The 16,157-nt window shown below is 39.3% G+C and overlaps 1 protein-coding gene across 9 annotated transcripts in view; it reads right to left on the bottom strand.

The window, feature by feature from the left end:
- Positions 1–8,137: 8,137 nt before the first annotated feature.
- The window catches only part of PEX5L (peroxisomal biogenesis factor 5 like), a 242,060-nt gene continuing 234,040 nt past the window's right edge, over positions 8,138–16,157 (bottom strand). For all 9 annotated transcript variants that reach the window (XM_003256510.4, XM_003256512.4, XM_003256511.4 and 6 more), the window contains one exon: positions 8,138–15,179. In XM_003256510.4, coding sequence (XP_003256558.1) covers positions 14,975–15,179 — 205 coding nt within the window. In that variant the 3' untranslated portion in view covers positions 8,138–14,974. The remainder of the gene's footprint in view (positions 15,180–16,157) is intronic.

Consider the following 16,157-nt stretch of genomic DNA (forward strand, 5'->3'; position numbering starts at 1 on the left):
ATTCTCCCTGTATGTGGGTGTCTGTGTGAAAGACAACACTTTCTTCCTGTAAATATCTTTTGATACCCATTTGTGTAGAATTCCAATGAATGTGTCTTTGGAAAAGGTAATGTATCAAAGTATTTATTTGGTCAATTGATCTAAATGCCCATATAACTAATCAGAAATCCAGTTTGGTTCAGATTGGGATTTTCTTTTAAAGAAAAAAAAAGTATGCAGAAAAGACTATTGGAAGAATCATGTGTTACTGACGCTTTACATCAGCGTTGCTTCAGTATTTTGGAATTGACTAGGCTGCTTTCTCCTACCTACAAGAGAATGAGCCTGACATTTCCCAGTGCTTACTTTGGGCCATAGGAAGTCCAACGGACATAGCTCGAGCCTCTTGCTCCCTGAGTCACTTATTCCCTTTACCTGAACCAGAGCCTTACCTGCAATTCATAGTAAGAGCACCTGGGTCTGTATCCTGACTCCACTCTAAGTGAGGTGGGACTGAATCACTGTACCTCTGGGCCTTTTCATTTGAAACAAGTGGGTTAGACTAGATTAGCTCTGAAGATCTCTCTTGCCCTGACATTTTATTTTTATTTTCCTGTGGTTACCACTAGGGTCTGACATGTGAAATGTGAGGGATCACTTAGCAGTTTGGCTGTTATATTTTTGCATTGTTACCACTTATACTCCCCAGTTGAGGACCTGTGTCATTCTTAGTGCCCCCGCCGCCCCTCTGTTTGTATTCCTGCTCCACTTATCTATACTTTTTGGGTAATCATCCCACTTTTTTCTTTTTCTTTTCTTTTTTTTTTTTGAGACGGAGACTCGCTCTGTTGCCCAGGCTGGAGTACAGTGGTGCAATCTCAGCTCACTGCAGTCTCCTCCTCCCAGGTTTAAGTAATTCTCCTGCCTCAGCTTCCCAAGTAGCTGGGATTACTGGTGCATGCCACTACACCTGGCTAATTTTTGTATTTTTAGTAGAGACAGGGTTTTGCCATGTTGGCCAGGCTGGTCTTGAACTCTTGACCTCAACCTGCCTCAGCCTCCCAAAGTGCTGGGATTACACGCATGAGCTACCGCATCCAGCCCCACTTTTTTCTATTCTTGAAACAAACAACTTTCCAGTCCATGAGGTACTTTGGCTCCATCCCCCTCAAAAACACAACAAAAAATCCATTTAAAGTGTCCTCCTAGAAAAGCCTTAGAACTGCCTTCAACTAAATCTGTCACCTTTATAGAATATTTTGAAATTCTAGAAGAGGATGGCAAACAAAATTCTAATTTAACTAGAGCTATGATCCCCAAATAAGTGCTGACAAAATTGTCTACCACAGAAAGGCCGTCTTTGTCATCTTGTAGGCATCACTGTTGCTAAATCACATCAGTACAGGCCTTCTGTGGGGAGATGGCAGGGGGCAGGGGCAGGACCAGGGGATGGGATTAGATAAAGTGTGAAAATATACTTACTTTAGATAAAAAGAAAATCCTAGGCTATAGAACAAGTTCTGTACTCTTGAGTTGGTGTCTGAGATCACCTGCACAGTGTTACAGAGATTTTCCACTCCATAAATCACTCTAAAAGAGTTTGCATAAGACTCTGTAGACCTGTGCTATTCAACGTGGCAGTCAACAGCCATATGTGGCGATGATTACTCAAAATTTGGCTTGTTCAAATCGAGACTGTGCTGTACACACAAAATACACGGCAGATTTTGAGGGCTTGGTACCAAAAAGGAATTTAAAATATTTCACCAATATTTCATATTGATAGCATGCTGAAATGACACCCTTTTGGATGTATTCAGTAAAATATTAACAATTTAATATATACTATTAAAATTATTTTCACTTATTTTTATTTTTTAAAAAATGTAGCCCCTAAAGAACTTAAAATTAGACATGTGGATAACGTTATACTTCTGTTGGACAGCCCCACTCTAGACTTACATGGTGTGGGGCAGGCAGTGAAGTCCGTAAATAGGAAAGGCAATTCTGCAAAGCATCTAAATACACAGAAACAACACAAATATTTTTGCCGGAGTCAGGAGCACTGTGAGGCACAGAACATCCCCCAGAAAGCAGATTTTTTTTTTCTGCCGAGAAACCAATATATATGTATGATCCCAATTAAAAGACAAAAGCAATTGAGCCCCAAACTGCCTGTCTTCAGCTTTGCCTGGGAGCTGCTACCTTTGCTCTTCTAGCATCTTCTAGGTGCCAAGGATATTAGCCACATGAGGGTGTTGGGCATATTTGTTTCATTGTAGGCAAAATTCTCTTGTGGTTTCCCCTCCCCAGGTATTGTTGAGTCTGTTCAAAGCTGGGTGTGTTGAAACACTGCACAAATCCTGCCACTCTCGATGTGCCGCTTGTCTCAGCCTTGGCAGAGGCTGAGTCTGTTCCTGTGCCCACCTGTCCAGCAGGTTTTGATGTTGGCTCCTGAAAGAGTTTGTATTTATTTTATTTTGCACTAGTCACAGTTGTTGTTAAACTTTATCAAATGTTTTGGGAGAGTATTTGCCTGCGATGGAAAGAGAGATGGATGATTTATTGCTTCAATTGTTTTAAATTAAAAGCTATTCTCACAATCTGAGGCCCTTTGTGGTTCTTTTTTTCTTTAATTTTGAAAAATGCCAAGTAAACGGATTCTGCCATTGATTGTTTTCATCTGTCAGTGGAACAGGTAACTTGAGACAATGAGGAATCTTATTTCTTTTTAGGGGTTCTTGGCGTTACCAGGCAGCCATCACAGTGGACCATCAGTGGTGGCACATTGTTACCTCTGTGGAGGAGGGAGGATTTGGGGCAGGGCAGAGTCTCCTGCCTTGGACTTTATCTGCTGTGCTGGATGTCATGTCTCAGATCTTTCTCTTGTTCCCTGGAACTTGGTTTGCTGACGACCCCCTTAACACGTGTAAAAGCAGAGTGGGCACACGCTATGTCCAGAGATTTAGGCATTTCTATGACACTGTGTCTCTAAGGTGTATGAGTTCTCTATTGCTGCTGTGACAAATTACCATGAACTCAGTGGGCTTAAAATAATACATGTATTACTATGCAAATGGTCTTACGGGGCTAAAATCAAGGTGTTGGTAGGGAAGCTATAAGGGAGAATCAATTCCTGCTTTTTCTAGCTTCTAGAGTCTGCTCACCTTCCTGGGTTCCTGGTCTCCTCACAGCATTGGCATCACTGCAGCCCTTGCTTCCATTGTCACATCTCCCCTGGCTGACTTACTTCCCTCTTATAAAGACCCTTGTGGGCCAGGCATGGTGGCTCACACCTGTAATCCCAGCACTTTGAGAGGCCAAGCCAGGTGGATCACTTGAGGCCAGGAGCTCAAGACTAGCCTGGCCAACATGGCAAAACCCTGCCTCTATTAAAAATATAAAAATTAGCTGGGCATGGTGATGCATGCCTGTAATCCCAGCTACTTGGGAGGGTGAGGCAGGAGAATCACTTGAACCTGGGAGGCTGAGGCTGCAATGAGCTGTGATAACGCCACTGCATTCCAGCCTGGGCAACAGAGTGAGACTCCATCTTAAAAAAAAAAAAAAAAAAAAAAGACCCTTGTGATTACATTGGTCTCACCCAGATAATCCAGAATATTCGTCTCAAGATCCTTAACATAATCACATCTGCAAAGTTGCTGTTGCCATGTAAAGTAACATATTCACAGGTTTTGGGTATTAGCATGTGGACATCTTCGCTGAGGTACTATTTTGCCTACCACATAGGATATGTTAATCGGTGCTTAAAAATCCATTTGATGCTCAAATTTTTTAGGAGAATGAACCTATATATTTTTAAAAATCCAAGTAAATGACCAGCTTCCGTGTTCTACCATATGTTTTGATGAGGGGGACAAGACAGTGAGGGAATGATTGGGATAGTGGATTATTTGCCACCAGAGAATGTTGATGTTTTTGGGACAATGTTTGCAAGCCTCCTTCCACTCACATCCATTTGCTATATCTCTTCGTGCCTAATGGGGGATTTTACCAGTGTGAATATGCACTGTTGAATTTTTGGTCCTGCTTTTCAAATGCTGTCGGTGACAAACTTCAGTTATAGTGGGAAATTCAATAGGAAACAGCCATTCTCATCTCTCATGCAACCAGTCATTTAAAAATCAACTAGGAAAAGTCTTTCAGTGTGGTAGGGAGGTAGGGTGGTATAATTGCAAGAGTGGAGGCATACAGACTTGAAGTCAAATCCTGTTTCCAACACAGACTAGCTATATGACTTTGGTAAACACATAATTTCCTGAGATTCAGTCTTTTCATCTGTGTAGTGGGCATACTAATACCTGAGGTGAGTTACATAAAGCATATGACAATCTGGTGAACACAGGGCATTTTTATACCACCATTTTCACCCATTTAGCATTGACTCTATGGAGGTTTTGATCCTTTGTTTTAATCTAAAAGATTTTTTTAAATATCAGAATTATACCAACATTGATGACTTTTTTCCAAGAGTATTTTTCTGGAGATAATTTCATTAAGTCAGTTAATTTTGTTAATTTAAATAGCATGGTTCATCATTCAATAAGTAGTAAACATCTACTATGTGCTATGTATTTTTTTCTTAGAAGATATCTGTAAATAAAGACAATATTCCTGCCCTTGTTGAGTCTTATTTTTTGGCAAGGAGAGACAGATAGTAAACATAAAAAATAAGTAGATTCTATAACAAGAGGTATTAAGTGCTATGGAAAAAAGAAAACACACAGGAGAAGTGAGGGTGCAGATTGCAGTATAAATAGGATACTTAGGAAACAAATCATCTAGAGGTGAGATTTGAACCAAGACTTGAAGGAAGTGAAGGACTCATCCAAGGGGATACTTGGGGAAAGAATATGCTTGGCAGAGGAATTAGCTGGTGCAAAGGCCCCACAGTGGGGCATGTCTGCTATGTGTGAGGAGCATCAAAGGGATCAGTATGGCTCAAGAGAGAGGAGTGATGGGGAGAGTAATGGGAGAGGATGTCAGAGAGGGGCCAGATTGCCTGGACCTGGGAGGCTTTGGGAAGGGCTTGACTCTGAAGTGCAGTAGGAAGCCATTATAGGGCCTTGTGCAGAGCAATGACCCAATCTGACTGAAGTTTCATAAATTCTTTTTTCAGACTAGATGGTAGGAAGGCAAGGATAAAGGTTGGGGCTCCTGTGGTCAGCAAGGTGGGAGGATGATGGCTCAAACAGGGTGGGAGCAGTGAAGCTAGTGAGAATGGTCAGATGTGGGATACATTTAAAGGTAAGACTCGCAGGATTCCCTGATGCGTAGGATGTAGGGTATGAGGGAATTGAGAATAGCTAAAGCTAACCCCAAAGTTTTTATCCTGAGGAACTGAAAAGTGTAGTTACAATCAACTAAGATAGTGAAGGCTTAGTGGGATTGGGGTGGTAATGGTGGAGAAAGATGACCGGAAGTCCAGTTTAAGATGTGTTAAGTTTGAAACACCTATTAGAACTCCGTGGTTGATGTTGAGTAGGAAGCTGGATGTCCAACTGATTTTGGGAGAGAGTTCTGGACTAAAGATAGAAATTTGGGACTTGTTGGCGTCTAGATGCTATTTGAAACAATGGGACTGGATATAATCACCAATGGAGGAAGACAGGAAATAGAAGTCCAGGGACTGAACCCTGGGGGATTTCCACCTAAGAAGTCAGGGAGAGGACAAGCCAACAAATGAGACTGAGAGGCGTGACTGTCAAGGTGGAGGAAAGCCAAGAGCATGGTGCCTGGAGTGGAAGCCAGGAGAAGGAGGTGTCTTACTGAGGCGAGAGTGATCAACTTTCCAATAACCATTATAGGGTATGTAAGCTGAGGACTGAGAATCAAGGTCCTGGGTGATCTCTGTGGGAACATTTCTGGAAGCACGGTGAAAGGAGTGGGTTGAAGAGAGAATGGGAGGAGGGGAATTGCAGATAGTGAATGCAGCCAACTCTTTGAGGAGTTTTACTACTATGGGAAGCAAAGATGGGAGTGGTGGCTGATGGGAAATGGGGTGAGGTCAAGAGAAGGTTTTTGTTTTTAAATGTGAGAAATAAGATGGTCAAATAGAAATCAAAATATTGAGGATGTAAGAGAGAGACGGAAGATGTCCTTGAGCTGATCTGATGTCCTTGAGCAGGGAAAAGGTGATGGGATCTGGTGCCAAAGTGGGGAGGTGATTTAGGCAAGGACATAGAAAGACCATGGCAATAGGAGGAAGGCAGAGACCAGGAGTGCAGCTGCTGGTGGTGAGGAGACACACTGCTGAGAGAGTCTGACAGTTCTCTTTTGCCTGCTTTATTTTCTCAGCAAAATAGGAAGCAAATCCATCAGTTGAGAGCGAGGATGGGGGAATTTAGGGATTTGAGGAGAGAGGAGAAGGTGTGAAATAGTTATCCAGTTGAGCTATTTCCAAGCTTTTGCATTTGTTTCTATTTTAATGAAATTAGTATAATTGGTATCAATTCTGTAAATTTTAGGAGGATCATCTGAGTCTTCAGTTAATTTTAAGCCTTATTGATTTTTCCTTATGAAAACTTTTGCTGTTGCAGATTCCCTTTTGTAGCCATTATATCCACCAGGTCCAGCTTTACTAGTGAAAATTTTGCAAATCTAAAGTTTGTCAAGAAGAGTTTCTCCTTTTGTCAATTTTTAATCAACAGCAGACTTTACCATGAGCAATGTTAGCTATCATATTGGTTATTTTTCTCAAGCCTACTTTTTCCTAGGTCAGTTTTTACAGTTTGTAGAATTAGATGTGATCTTTAGTCCACTTTTAATCTAGGAGTGATTTTTTTCACCATATACAGTTTTTGCTTTTATGTTCATTATATGCAGTAGGCCGAAACTTGGGATAAGGATGTCCATTGGAGTTAAATGGCAGAGTAGAAACGTCGAGCCTAGGAATCTGCCACAGTTTCAGTAAATATCAGCTTCTTCTGTGTCCCCCTTTCAAAGAACTCGAGTTGCTTCATTTCCAGATAGCTCAGGGAAGCAACCTTAAGCATGAAGCCTACTGAGGATGGGCAGGTTAGTTCCACAGGGCAAAATACTAAAATTAGCCGTCAGTTCCCCAAATTCTGATGCATTAAGATGATTACCAGGCAGCATTATTTACTACAGATGTAAGAAAGAAAAAAAAAGTCCTTCACGAGCCCTAAAGTGTTGGGTAATTAAGATATTACTTTAAGGAAACTTGTAAAGAATATAAAGAACTCTTCAACCTTCAGTTGCTTTTATATACACATGGAGAGAACGCAGCTATTTCAGGAAATTCATGTAGTTTACATTTAAAAAGTGGAAGTAGAGGATATGAATGAGGCTTGAGATATTCAAGGAGTGTGGGAGAAGCCTCAGTTTATCACTAGATAGTTGGATTTTTACCTTACATAGCACAGCAGCGAAGTGGGAAAGAAATAGGTACAGCTTGATTTTATAGGGGAAAAATGGAATTTTATGAAGGTCAGGGGCTGCCTCAGATTGAAAGATGGAACAGCGACAAACGAGAAAGGCATGCTCCAATCTCTTGCTGTATAGCTCTCTTCTCTTAGCTTGCAGTTCCCTCCACTACCAACCTGACTCAAGGACTTTATTTGAAAATGGTTTGGAAAAACAGAAACCTCAGTCTGAACACCGTCATCGTTGCGTGGAGCAAATTTGCCCTTGACTCTGCTCTGGGAAGGCCTCCCGTGATCTTCCACCTGCCAGGCTGTCTACTAAGGCCTCGCAGCTCACAGCCCCCACCACCCCGGCCCCCCTTCTTCCCGAATGCACACTAAGCTCATTGTTGCCTTGGGATCTTGCACAAGCTATTGGCTCTGCCAGTAGTGTTGTCCCAACTCTACTTGTCAGCAAATCTCAGTCCAAATGTCATGTAAGAGAAAACTTTCCTGACCACCTACAGATAAAAGAGCCCCTCCACTCATTCTCATAATAACTTATTTGCCTTGTTCTAGTACTTTGTAGCACATGGCATTCTTATTTGTCAAAGTATTTGTAGGCATCCTTTCACAGAAATCTAAGTTCTGCAAGGGCAAGTTTGATTTCATTCACTTACTACTGTGTCCTATGCCCAGAATGCTGCCAGCACATAATTTGTATCTAAATATTTATTGACTGACCAGAAAACCAAAAGACCCTAAAACTGAAATTTATTGTAATATTTTTATTCTAAAAAGAATCACAAAATTCAATTTCAGGTTAAATAATATTTTAGTCTTAAAAAATTAACAAAGGAGGAAGGTTTTTAAAGTTTTGTTTTATATCCAAAAATGCATTCCTGATTTCCAGATAGCTCATGCAAAATCATATGTAGTGATATTCAATATTTAATAAAAGGACCTTTAGCCAGTAGTACAAATTGGATTCCGTTTGATCAGAAGCAGTTCTGATCCCCAAATCCCATTTTGAAAGATTCCTGAAAAGACCTTGAAGCCGCAGACAAAGTTTATTTGAAAACGTAGTTTAAAATTGCACAAATATAAATACAATTTAATAATGTGAAAAAGGGAAGGCATGCTTCCAATAATAGTACAAAAATACTACCTTAATCTTGGTATGCAAATTAGAAACCAACTGAGTAAATTAAACACATCAATATGATAAGAGGTTATTTTTATGGTAGTAATTTTATTTCAAAGAGCAATGCAGGGAAATACTAAGATGAAGCCTTAATACCCAACAGAGTTGTGCTATGATACATATTATTTCACTAAATCACTGATACGATATCACATAATATGCCAATCACTTTAAAATCCCCTCCCCCCCATTGCCATTAATTTACTATAGGTCACTTAATTTGAATTGGTATTAATTTAGTAACTCAATGTAAACATTTAAACTTAAATTTGTTTCTTGTTACCTATTTCAGCCTGAAAATGAAATCCCAAGACTTTAAACATTTATGAGCATGATGAGGAAGCATCACAGAAGAATTGTCTCAAAACAACATTTTTAGATTAGATTAGATATGCAATATTCATAGATATATAAAACATGTAGAAATGTCTTTTCTAAATAGCTAAATGTTTGTTACAGTTTGTAAAAAGTTTAATAAATTAATCAGTTTTTTTTCAACCAATGTAAACAAATTTGGGCAATGTAAATTGAAGAAAGTTTGGGTTAGATGATATATTGGAAAAATGAAAGGAAGTTGGTAAAAACTTAAGTTTGCTCTATTTCCCTTAACTACTGGTAATGTAGTCCATCATGAACACATTTCTCACATGACAGAATTCTTGTATGGTATCCATGCAGAAATGCTACATATCTCAGTGAAAATGCCAAATGCTCGAATTACCGAGCTGAGTGTATATACCTCTTAGTCTTTTTGTGTTATACCATTTCCCTTTCCAAGAAATCCAAAGAACACCACCCCTCCCCCTCCCCCTCCCCCAATGAATGATACACATTTTATAGTTGAGCAAAGAACTGCCTAATTGTTGTAGTTGTTTCCATCTTCATATTATTTTGAGTGCAGGCTTCTATTAAGTATCCCACGGAGCTCATCAGGGTTTTGCTCTGACATTCTGCAGCATTGCAAGTTAGTTTTCTCTTATAGAGAAGGTCCTGAGAAAACAGTTCTGAGATTGGGACACTTGTCTCTAGACTGTGTTATTTGGTATTTCTGCAGAAGCTGCAGGTAGTGGAAACTTCATTCAAGGCAAAATACCACATGAGAGGTTGTTAAACCTTGCAGTTTAATTTTCTGTGTTTTTTTTTCCTCTTAACTGTTTAATGCCTCCCCACAATAGTCTTTGCTATGTGTGTTATGTGTAGAATCCTGTCTTTGGGCTCATGGTATGTGTGTGAGGGTACAGGGGTATATGGAGTGAGTAACAAAGCTGTTACTAATGTAAGACCATATGGTCTCACTGAGCTTTGCTCTCTCCCTTTCTGGTCTCCTCATAAAATAGGGGTTATGGGAAAAGGCAGTGAGAAGATTTCAGAGTTCGTTCTGAGTGACCATGAAATCACCTCATCACTCCCTAAATATCAGTGTTGTTAGACCTGTTGATCAAGCCCAGTCTCTCAAGGGACATTTAGCCCAAGCAGCTCAACTACCATACAAATACGGCTGTATCAGAACGATGTGATACCCCACACACTCGCTATGTGACATTTATGAAAATTAAGGCCCCGTATCTACTTGGCTGTGTGATGATTTTGATATGCCTGACATTACCCCAATCTCCTCACCTTATTTAGAATATCAGTTTTTCTAATTTATTCCCAAACTTTTAGAAAAATTTTGAAGTGTATATTAAGAATTTAGAGTCGAAACCTTTATGTGCTGAGGCAGTCAACGTGATTTGGTTTAGTAGCATTCAGACACTTGGATTTGTTTAAGTTTTGGATCTGTTGTGCCTCAACTGGTTTTTGAAAAAGTGTTTAGATGTCTAAGTACTCAGATTCTTCAGAGGATTAGTTTGGCACTGGTAACACTGTACAAACAAGATGTGTGAATATCTGTAAAGTTCAGTGTGATAGCATGAAAACAATCTCAAGGATAGGATAAGAAAAGCAAATAGAAAAACTGTAACACAAAGTTCATAAAAATGCTCCCTTGTATAGAGGCAAGGAACAACAGGCTAACCTATGAGATTTAATCATGCACTGTGTAAATTTACATTCAGTCAAGTTATCTTGCATGCTTTGGTTAATATTTGAGTAGGCAAATTTGCAATACTAATGCATGCAATATTTTTGTACCTGAGGTTATACGTTTTGCTTTTAAAAAATTGCTTTTTTACAAACTTTATGCCAGAGTTTATCTATGAACACTCTTTAAAAATATATATATATAGATATATGTATCTACTTCTTAGTTCAAAACAGTTTAATTTCAACCAGTTCTATAACTATTGAGATGATAGGGAAACTGCAGTAAAATGTGGATACGGAATGAATTTGAAATTATTTTACAAGGTTGAAATCATAAGTGCATGTGTAATAATTTCTAAAATAAGAGGGTTCAAAAAGGATGGCATATAAAGTAAGCCTTTAGAATACCCTGTTTCTAGAATGTTCTAGAAGTATCTCAAGATATAAAACAACAACCACCACTGCTACAACAACTAGCTTAAAGTACAGTCCAATCTTGGGGAACTGATTCAGGGCAAATGAGGAAGGGTCTCAGAATGACCAACTTGCTTTCTCTATATTCCCAAGCTCACAGACAAAGTTTATGATAAAGAGTTCGGAAGCTCTTATTATAAGTGGGACTAGCTACAACTCTATTCAAGTCTCGCTTGTATGGGAAGAATATACCAGAAATATTTATCTATACAAGTATTTAGACATGGGGCCCACGTTCAATATAATAGTATCTTAAAGAGAAGAATGAGGAAAGTGGCATGAAACTCTAAAAGTGAGTTTGTGAAACATAAGTGGACATTCCTACCCAGTTATGCTTCCTTACTTGTCTGTTCTAGTAGGAATCCAGATTGGCTGAGAAAGCACGGTGCATAGTATTCTATTAAAATTTCCTGGTGGACAAGATCTGCCCATTTTTCAGGAGTCATGGGGAGTGAGTTTTGGAGGAAGTAAAGGGAATGAATCAGTATGACTGGCCCAGTGAGAGGGATTTTTATTCCTCCTCCTCTCCCCTATCCCTCTGTCTCCTCCTCACCAGGAAGGTACAACAGCACGTAGAAGTAGCCTACTAGAAATGGTTATATTTTGAAACTCAGCAATAATCACTGGCTTTCTGTTTATTTTCATTCAATCTACAGGCGAAGTCAGTCCCTGGAAGTCACCTGTATGTAGCCATTCTAGTAAGAATACCATCTTCTAGGAGCTGTTAGGCTGTTATACATTAATACATGAAAAAGGAAACTCAAAGCCTTCTCAGAGTACCTCAGAAGGGAAATAAGGATACCCTCCCCTTTCAAACGGAAAGGGTAATTTAAATGACAATTTCATGCCATGAAGATGAGATGCCAAAAATAGTTCTGCCAAAAAATAAAGTAGATGCACTTTTAAAAAGCCATTTACTGTATATCATTTATACAAAAAGACTGTTCTAAAGTCTTGCTACTGATTTCTTGGTGGTGCTCTATTCCTATAAACTGTCATTTTTTTGTTTTTCTTGAGACGGAGTCTCGCTCTGTCACCCAGGCTGGTGTGCAGTGGTGCAATCTCGGCTCACTGCAACCTCTGCCTCCCTGGTTCAAGTGATTCTCCTGCCTCAGCCTCCTGAGTAGCTGGTATTACAGGTGCGCACCACTACCCCCGGCTAATTTTTGTATTTTCAGTAAAGATGGGGTTTCACCATGTTGGTCAGGCTGGTCTCGAACTCCTGACCTCGTGATCTGCCCGCCTCCACCTCCCAAAGTGCTAGGATTACAGGCATGAGCCACTGCACCTGGCCTGTCACTCATGTTTTAATAATGGTTTTAACTTAATTTTATAAAAAATATTATTGAAAAATGCAACTCTTTTCCTCTTGGGCCATAATTCTGGACTTCTTGACAGCCTATAAAAATCTTAGATCTGACAGATACTACATATACTGGAGAAAGTCCTACTAAAAATGCTCTGCAAATTGCCAAATAATGGTGAGAATGGAAGATTGTTTAGTCTTCCCTAAAACGGCTCCCTGGAGTTTGTGTTCCAATAGCAAAACAAAACTTGGGCCACAAAATTTGCCACCATTTAGCAACAAATTAATTATTTGAAATTTATACTAGTTTCAGGCTATAAATCCAGGCTGCAAATTCAGTTGCTGCTCAAAGTATAGAATGGCATCACAGAACACTTCCAAAGTTTGCTTTGAATCCTTTGTTCAGAGGCTATTCAATCCTTTGTTCATGGACTATTCATGCCAACTTTCTGGTCAGGGTACAGAGATGGTAGGAGGAAGGAGCAGGGAAGGAAAGGATGCTGTTCCATCAGGCATATTCAAGCAGGCCCTGCCATGGCTTGGAGGCTGGCCCCAAGAGTCCTTACCAGACTGGGTGTCTCAAATTCTACAACTCTCAGAATACCATTCTTGAAAGTATTGTTGAGCTTTACTTTGCTGCTGAGACTGTAGAGAAGCATGGGCTGAGACTGGGCGGTTGCTGCTACCCATGATGCGTGCCTGAATGCCTCTGCCTTCTGCTGACCAGCTGGAGCTATCACCTGGCCCAAGTGAACTTTGACAATGAATATCAAAACCTGGTACTCCTCACAGTGGCCTCAGCTCTTTGTCTTTATAAACTAGAATCGGTTATAACATATGTAAGCCTCAAGGACTTGTGGTTTCTGTTAACTAGAGGCCCTCTCACAACCCAAGGACTTCAAATGTAACAGAGGAGAGGATTTTATTCCTGTACCTTGCATTCAATTTATAAGCACGTGTGCACATTTACTCCTTAGTAGAAGCTTATTCCCCAGGCAATTAGACTGTTTTGACCCCAATTCTGTGGAGTTTTTGTTATTGTTGTTGTTTTATTTTTTGTGGGTAACTATAATTACGAGTGGAATGAGCTATTATCATCAAAGAACGTAAATAAAAAGTTAGGATTAGACTACTTTGGGGAAGGTTCTAGATGAAGGAAGGGGACCAGGTAAAGAAGAATGGGATAACTTCTCTATACCTGACATTGGTAAAATTATATTCTGATTAGCATTTTGCAAAAAATGTTCCTAATTCTTTAAAAAATGTATCTTTCAAAATAATCACCAAGCCCCAAACATATACAAAACACTCTGGAGAACTAAGTGTAATTCAACCAATTAAAACACCACTGCTAATAGAAAATTCCTGATACTTGCTAAATGTTCAAAGAGCCAAAGAGGCATGCATCTTTCATATGAAATCACTGGCATTCAGTGAGATTTGGTTTGAAAGCGTTGCTCTTCTATCACTTAGAATGCAAGGGGATGAACAATGCAGATTATTATGAAACTAAGAAAACAATTTTTAGGAAAAAATGTTATTTATCACTCTTAAGAAATATTATTTAAAATATTTATGGTTTAAAAGGAATATTGGTGTGCAGGGCAAAGCCAGTAAAGTATGACACTTAAGCAAGTTAATTTCAACTTAATAGAAATAACGATATCATCAAACTTTCTTCCTGCAGAGAATGCATGAAGAGACAGTACCTTGTGTCTTACTTATGTTCATACAGACCCAGAAAGCATGTGAATGAAAAGACCTTTTTGCCATATTTATGCCTTATGTCATCATATCTGCTTTAAGAAAAACAGTCCTTCAAAATCCTACACTATGAAAAACTATTTTCAGGAATTATTTATTTGGTCCTTTGATCTAATGAGGCTGAGTTCTTAAATCTTTCACCCCCAAGTTAAAAATTGGAGCAACAAAACAAAACTCCAGCAAGGCATAAATAAGATATTAAAGTGCATATATACAATCCCAGAAAAGTTTAGATTGGGAACAGCAAAAATTTCTAGTGCAAAAACTGCTTTTGCCAGCAAAGCTCCCTCTCTGGAATCAAAGGGCTACAGTAAAAGTTAAAATTGGAACAGGTTTAAGCAAGGCCTGTCTTTAGTCACGAGTTAATATATGTGCATGCACCAATGGCCCAAACTATGTTCAGTCTTGCAAAAGAAGACAGTTCAGAAACAGTCAGAATTTCCCAATCTGAGGCAGTGCTTTTTCCATGTTTCCCATGAACAAGTTCCTCAGATGTGTCATCAGCTGCAAGGAGAGACAAAAAACCCAAAGAACGTGTGTTGCAGTATGCTTGCAACTTGTGGAAAGAGTATTCAACACACAGTTACTTTATCTTGGTTTGTCTTGAGTCTCTTAATTCTTCTTTTGAACCTGACTTTGACTCTATATACAACATTTTGTGCTTTTGGATCTGAACAAAGACTGGGCATTGTCCACAGGAATTAATTTCCTTGGGCTATATGACCATGGCCTTTTGAATATTTGATTTATCCTTTTGAAATTCATAATAAAATAGTTTTTCATTTTTCAGTACAATCACACAGATCAGGGATTATTAGTACTGGAATTATTCTTTCTTCAAGGATCCAAGTTGAAAGCTCTTAAGAGGACATCCAGGTCACCAAGATTAGCCGCCTGGAAGAGTTCTGGTTGGTCCATCAGAGAGAGTGCAATTCTGAGGGCAGCCCAGATATTCCCAGAGATTGCAGGATGAGGAACTTGCTGCTGATTCCTGCTCTTTCTTTGCAAGCTGAGGGCAGTGAGAAAATTGCTGACCGCTTCTCTAAGAAGGTAGAAAAACATATTTTAAAATTCGTCACATTTCAGAGTTAGCAAATGTAAACAAAACAAAACAAAATTGGATTAAGTGATTTTAATCTAAAATCTTAAATTACCTCTTATGCGTTCTGGATGATCAAATGAACAACTTTCCAATTCTCTTATATTCTTTAGTGAGCAGTCATTATTAAATACAGTGAGGTCAGAAAGAAAAAAGAAAAGCAGGCTGGGCATGGTGGCTCAAGCCTGTAATCCCAGCACTTTGGGAGGCCAAGGCAGGTGGATCACTTGAGGTCAGGAGTTCAAGATCAGCCTGGCCAACATGGTGAAACCCTGCCTCTACTAAAAATACAAAAAATAGCCAGGTGTAGTGGCATGCGCCTGTAATCCCAGCTACTAGGGAGGCTGAGGCAGGAGAATCGCTTGAACCCAGGAGACAGAGGTTGCAGTGAGCCGAGATCACACCACTGCCCTCTAGCCTGGGCAACAGTGCGAGACTGTCTCAAAAAAAAAAAAGAAAAAGTAAAGAAAAGAAAAGAAAATTTTATTTTAGGAATGTCATGTGGGAGAGAAAGAATAATAGCAAAACCATGCAAATTCATTAACGCATTTGATTTTCCCCTGCTCTAGGAATGATTTGAACACTTAATCCATTTGCAGATTTGATTTCTATAACTAGTTTAAGAGGAAGAATATAGCCCTACTTAAAAACAAAGTGGTCTAATTTTTCCCATTAGTGCTAGACATAGGGAACACAGCTAGAGTAGATTGAGTTTATTACTGGGCACCTATCTTGAATCCCAGTTATTTAGCAGTAGGCAAATTTCTTGTTGTTGTTTTTTTTTTTTTTCCAAGGCTTACTTTCCCTGAGTGTGTAATAGGGATAATCAAAGACATTTAAAAACTTTGGAGGTGCAGTTGAATCAATCTATGTGAAAGCGCTTATCACTGAGTAAGATCAATAGTCTTCAAAGTGTGGTCT

This window comes from Nomascus leucogenys, chromosome 11 (genome assembly GCF_006542625.1).
Source record: "Nomascus leucogenys isolate Asia chromosome 11, Asia_NLE_v1, whole genome shotgun sequence".
Lineage (NCBI taxonomy): Eukaryota > Metazoa > Chordata > Mammalia > Primates > Hylobatidae > Nomascus > Nomascus leucogenys.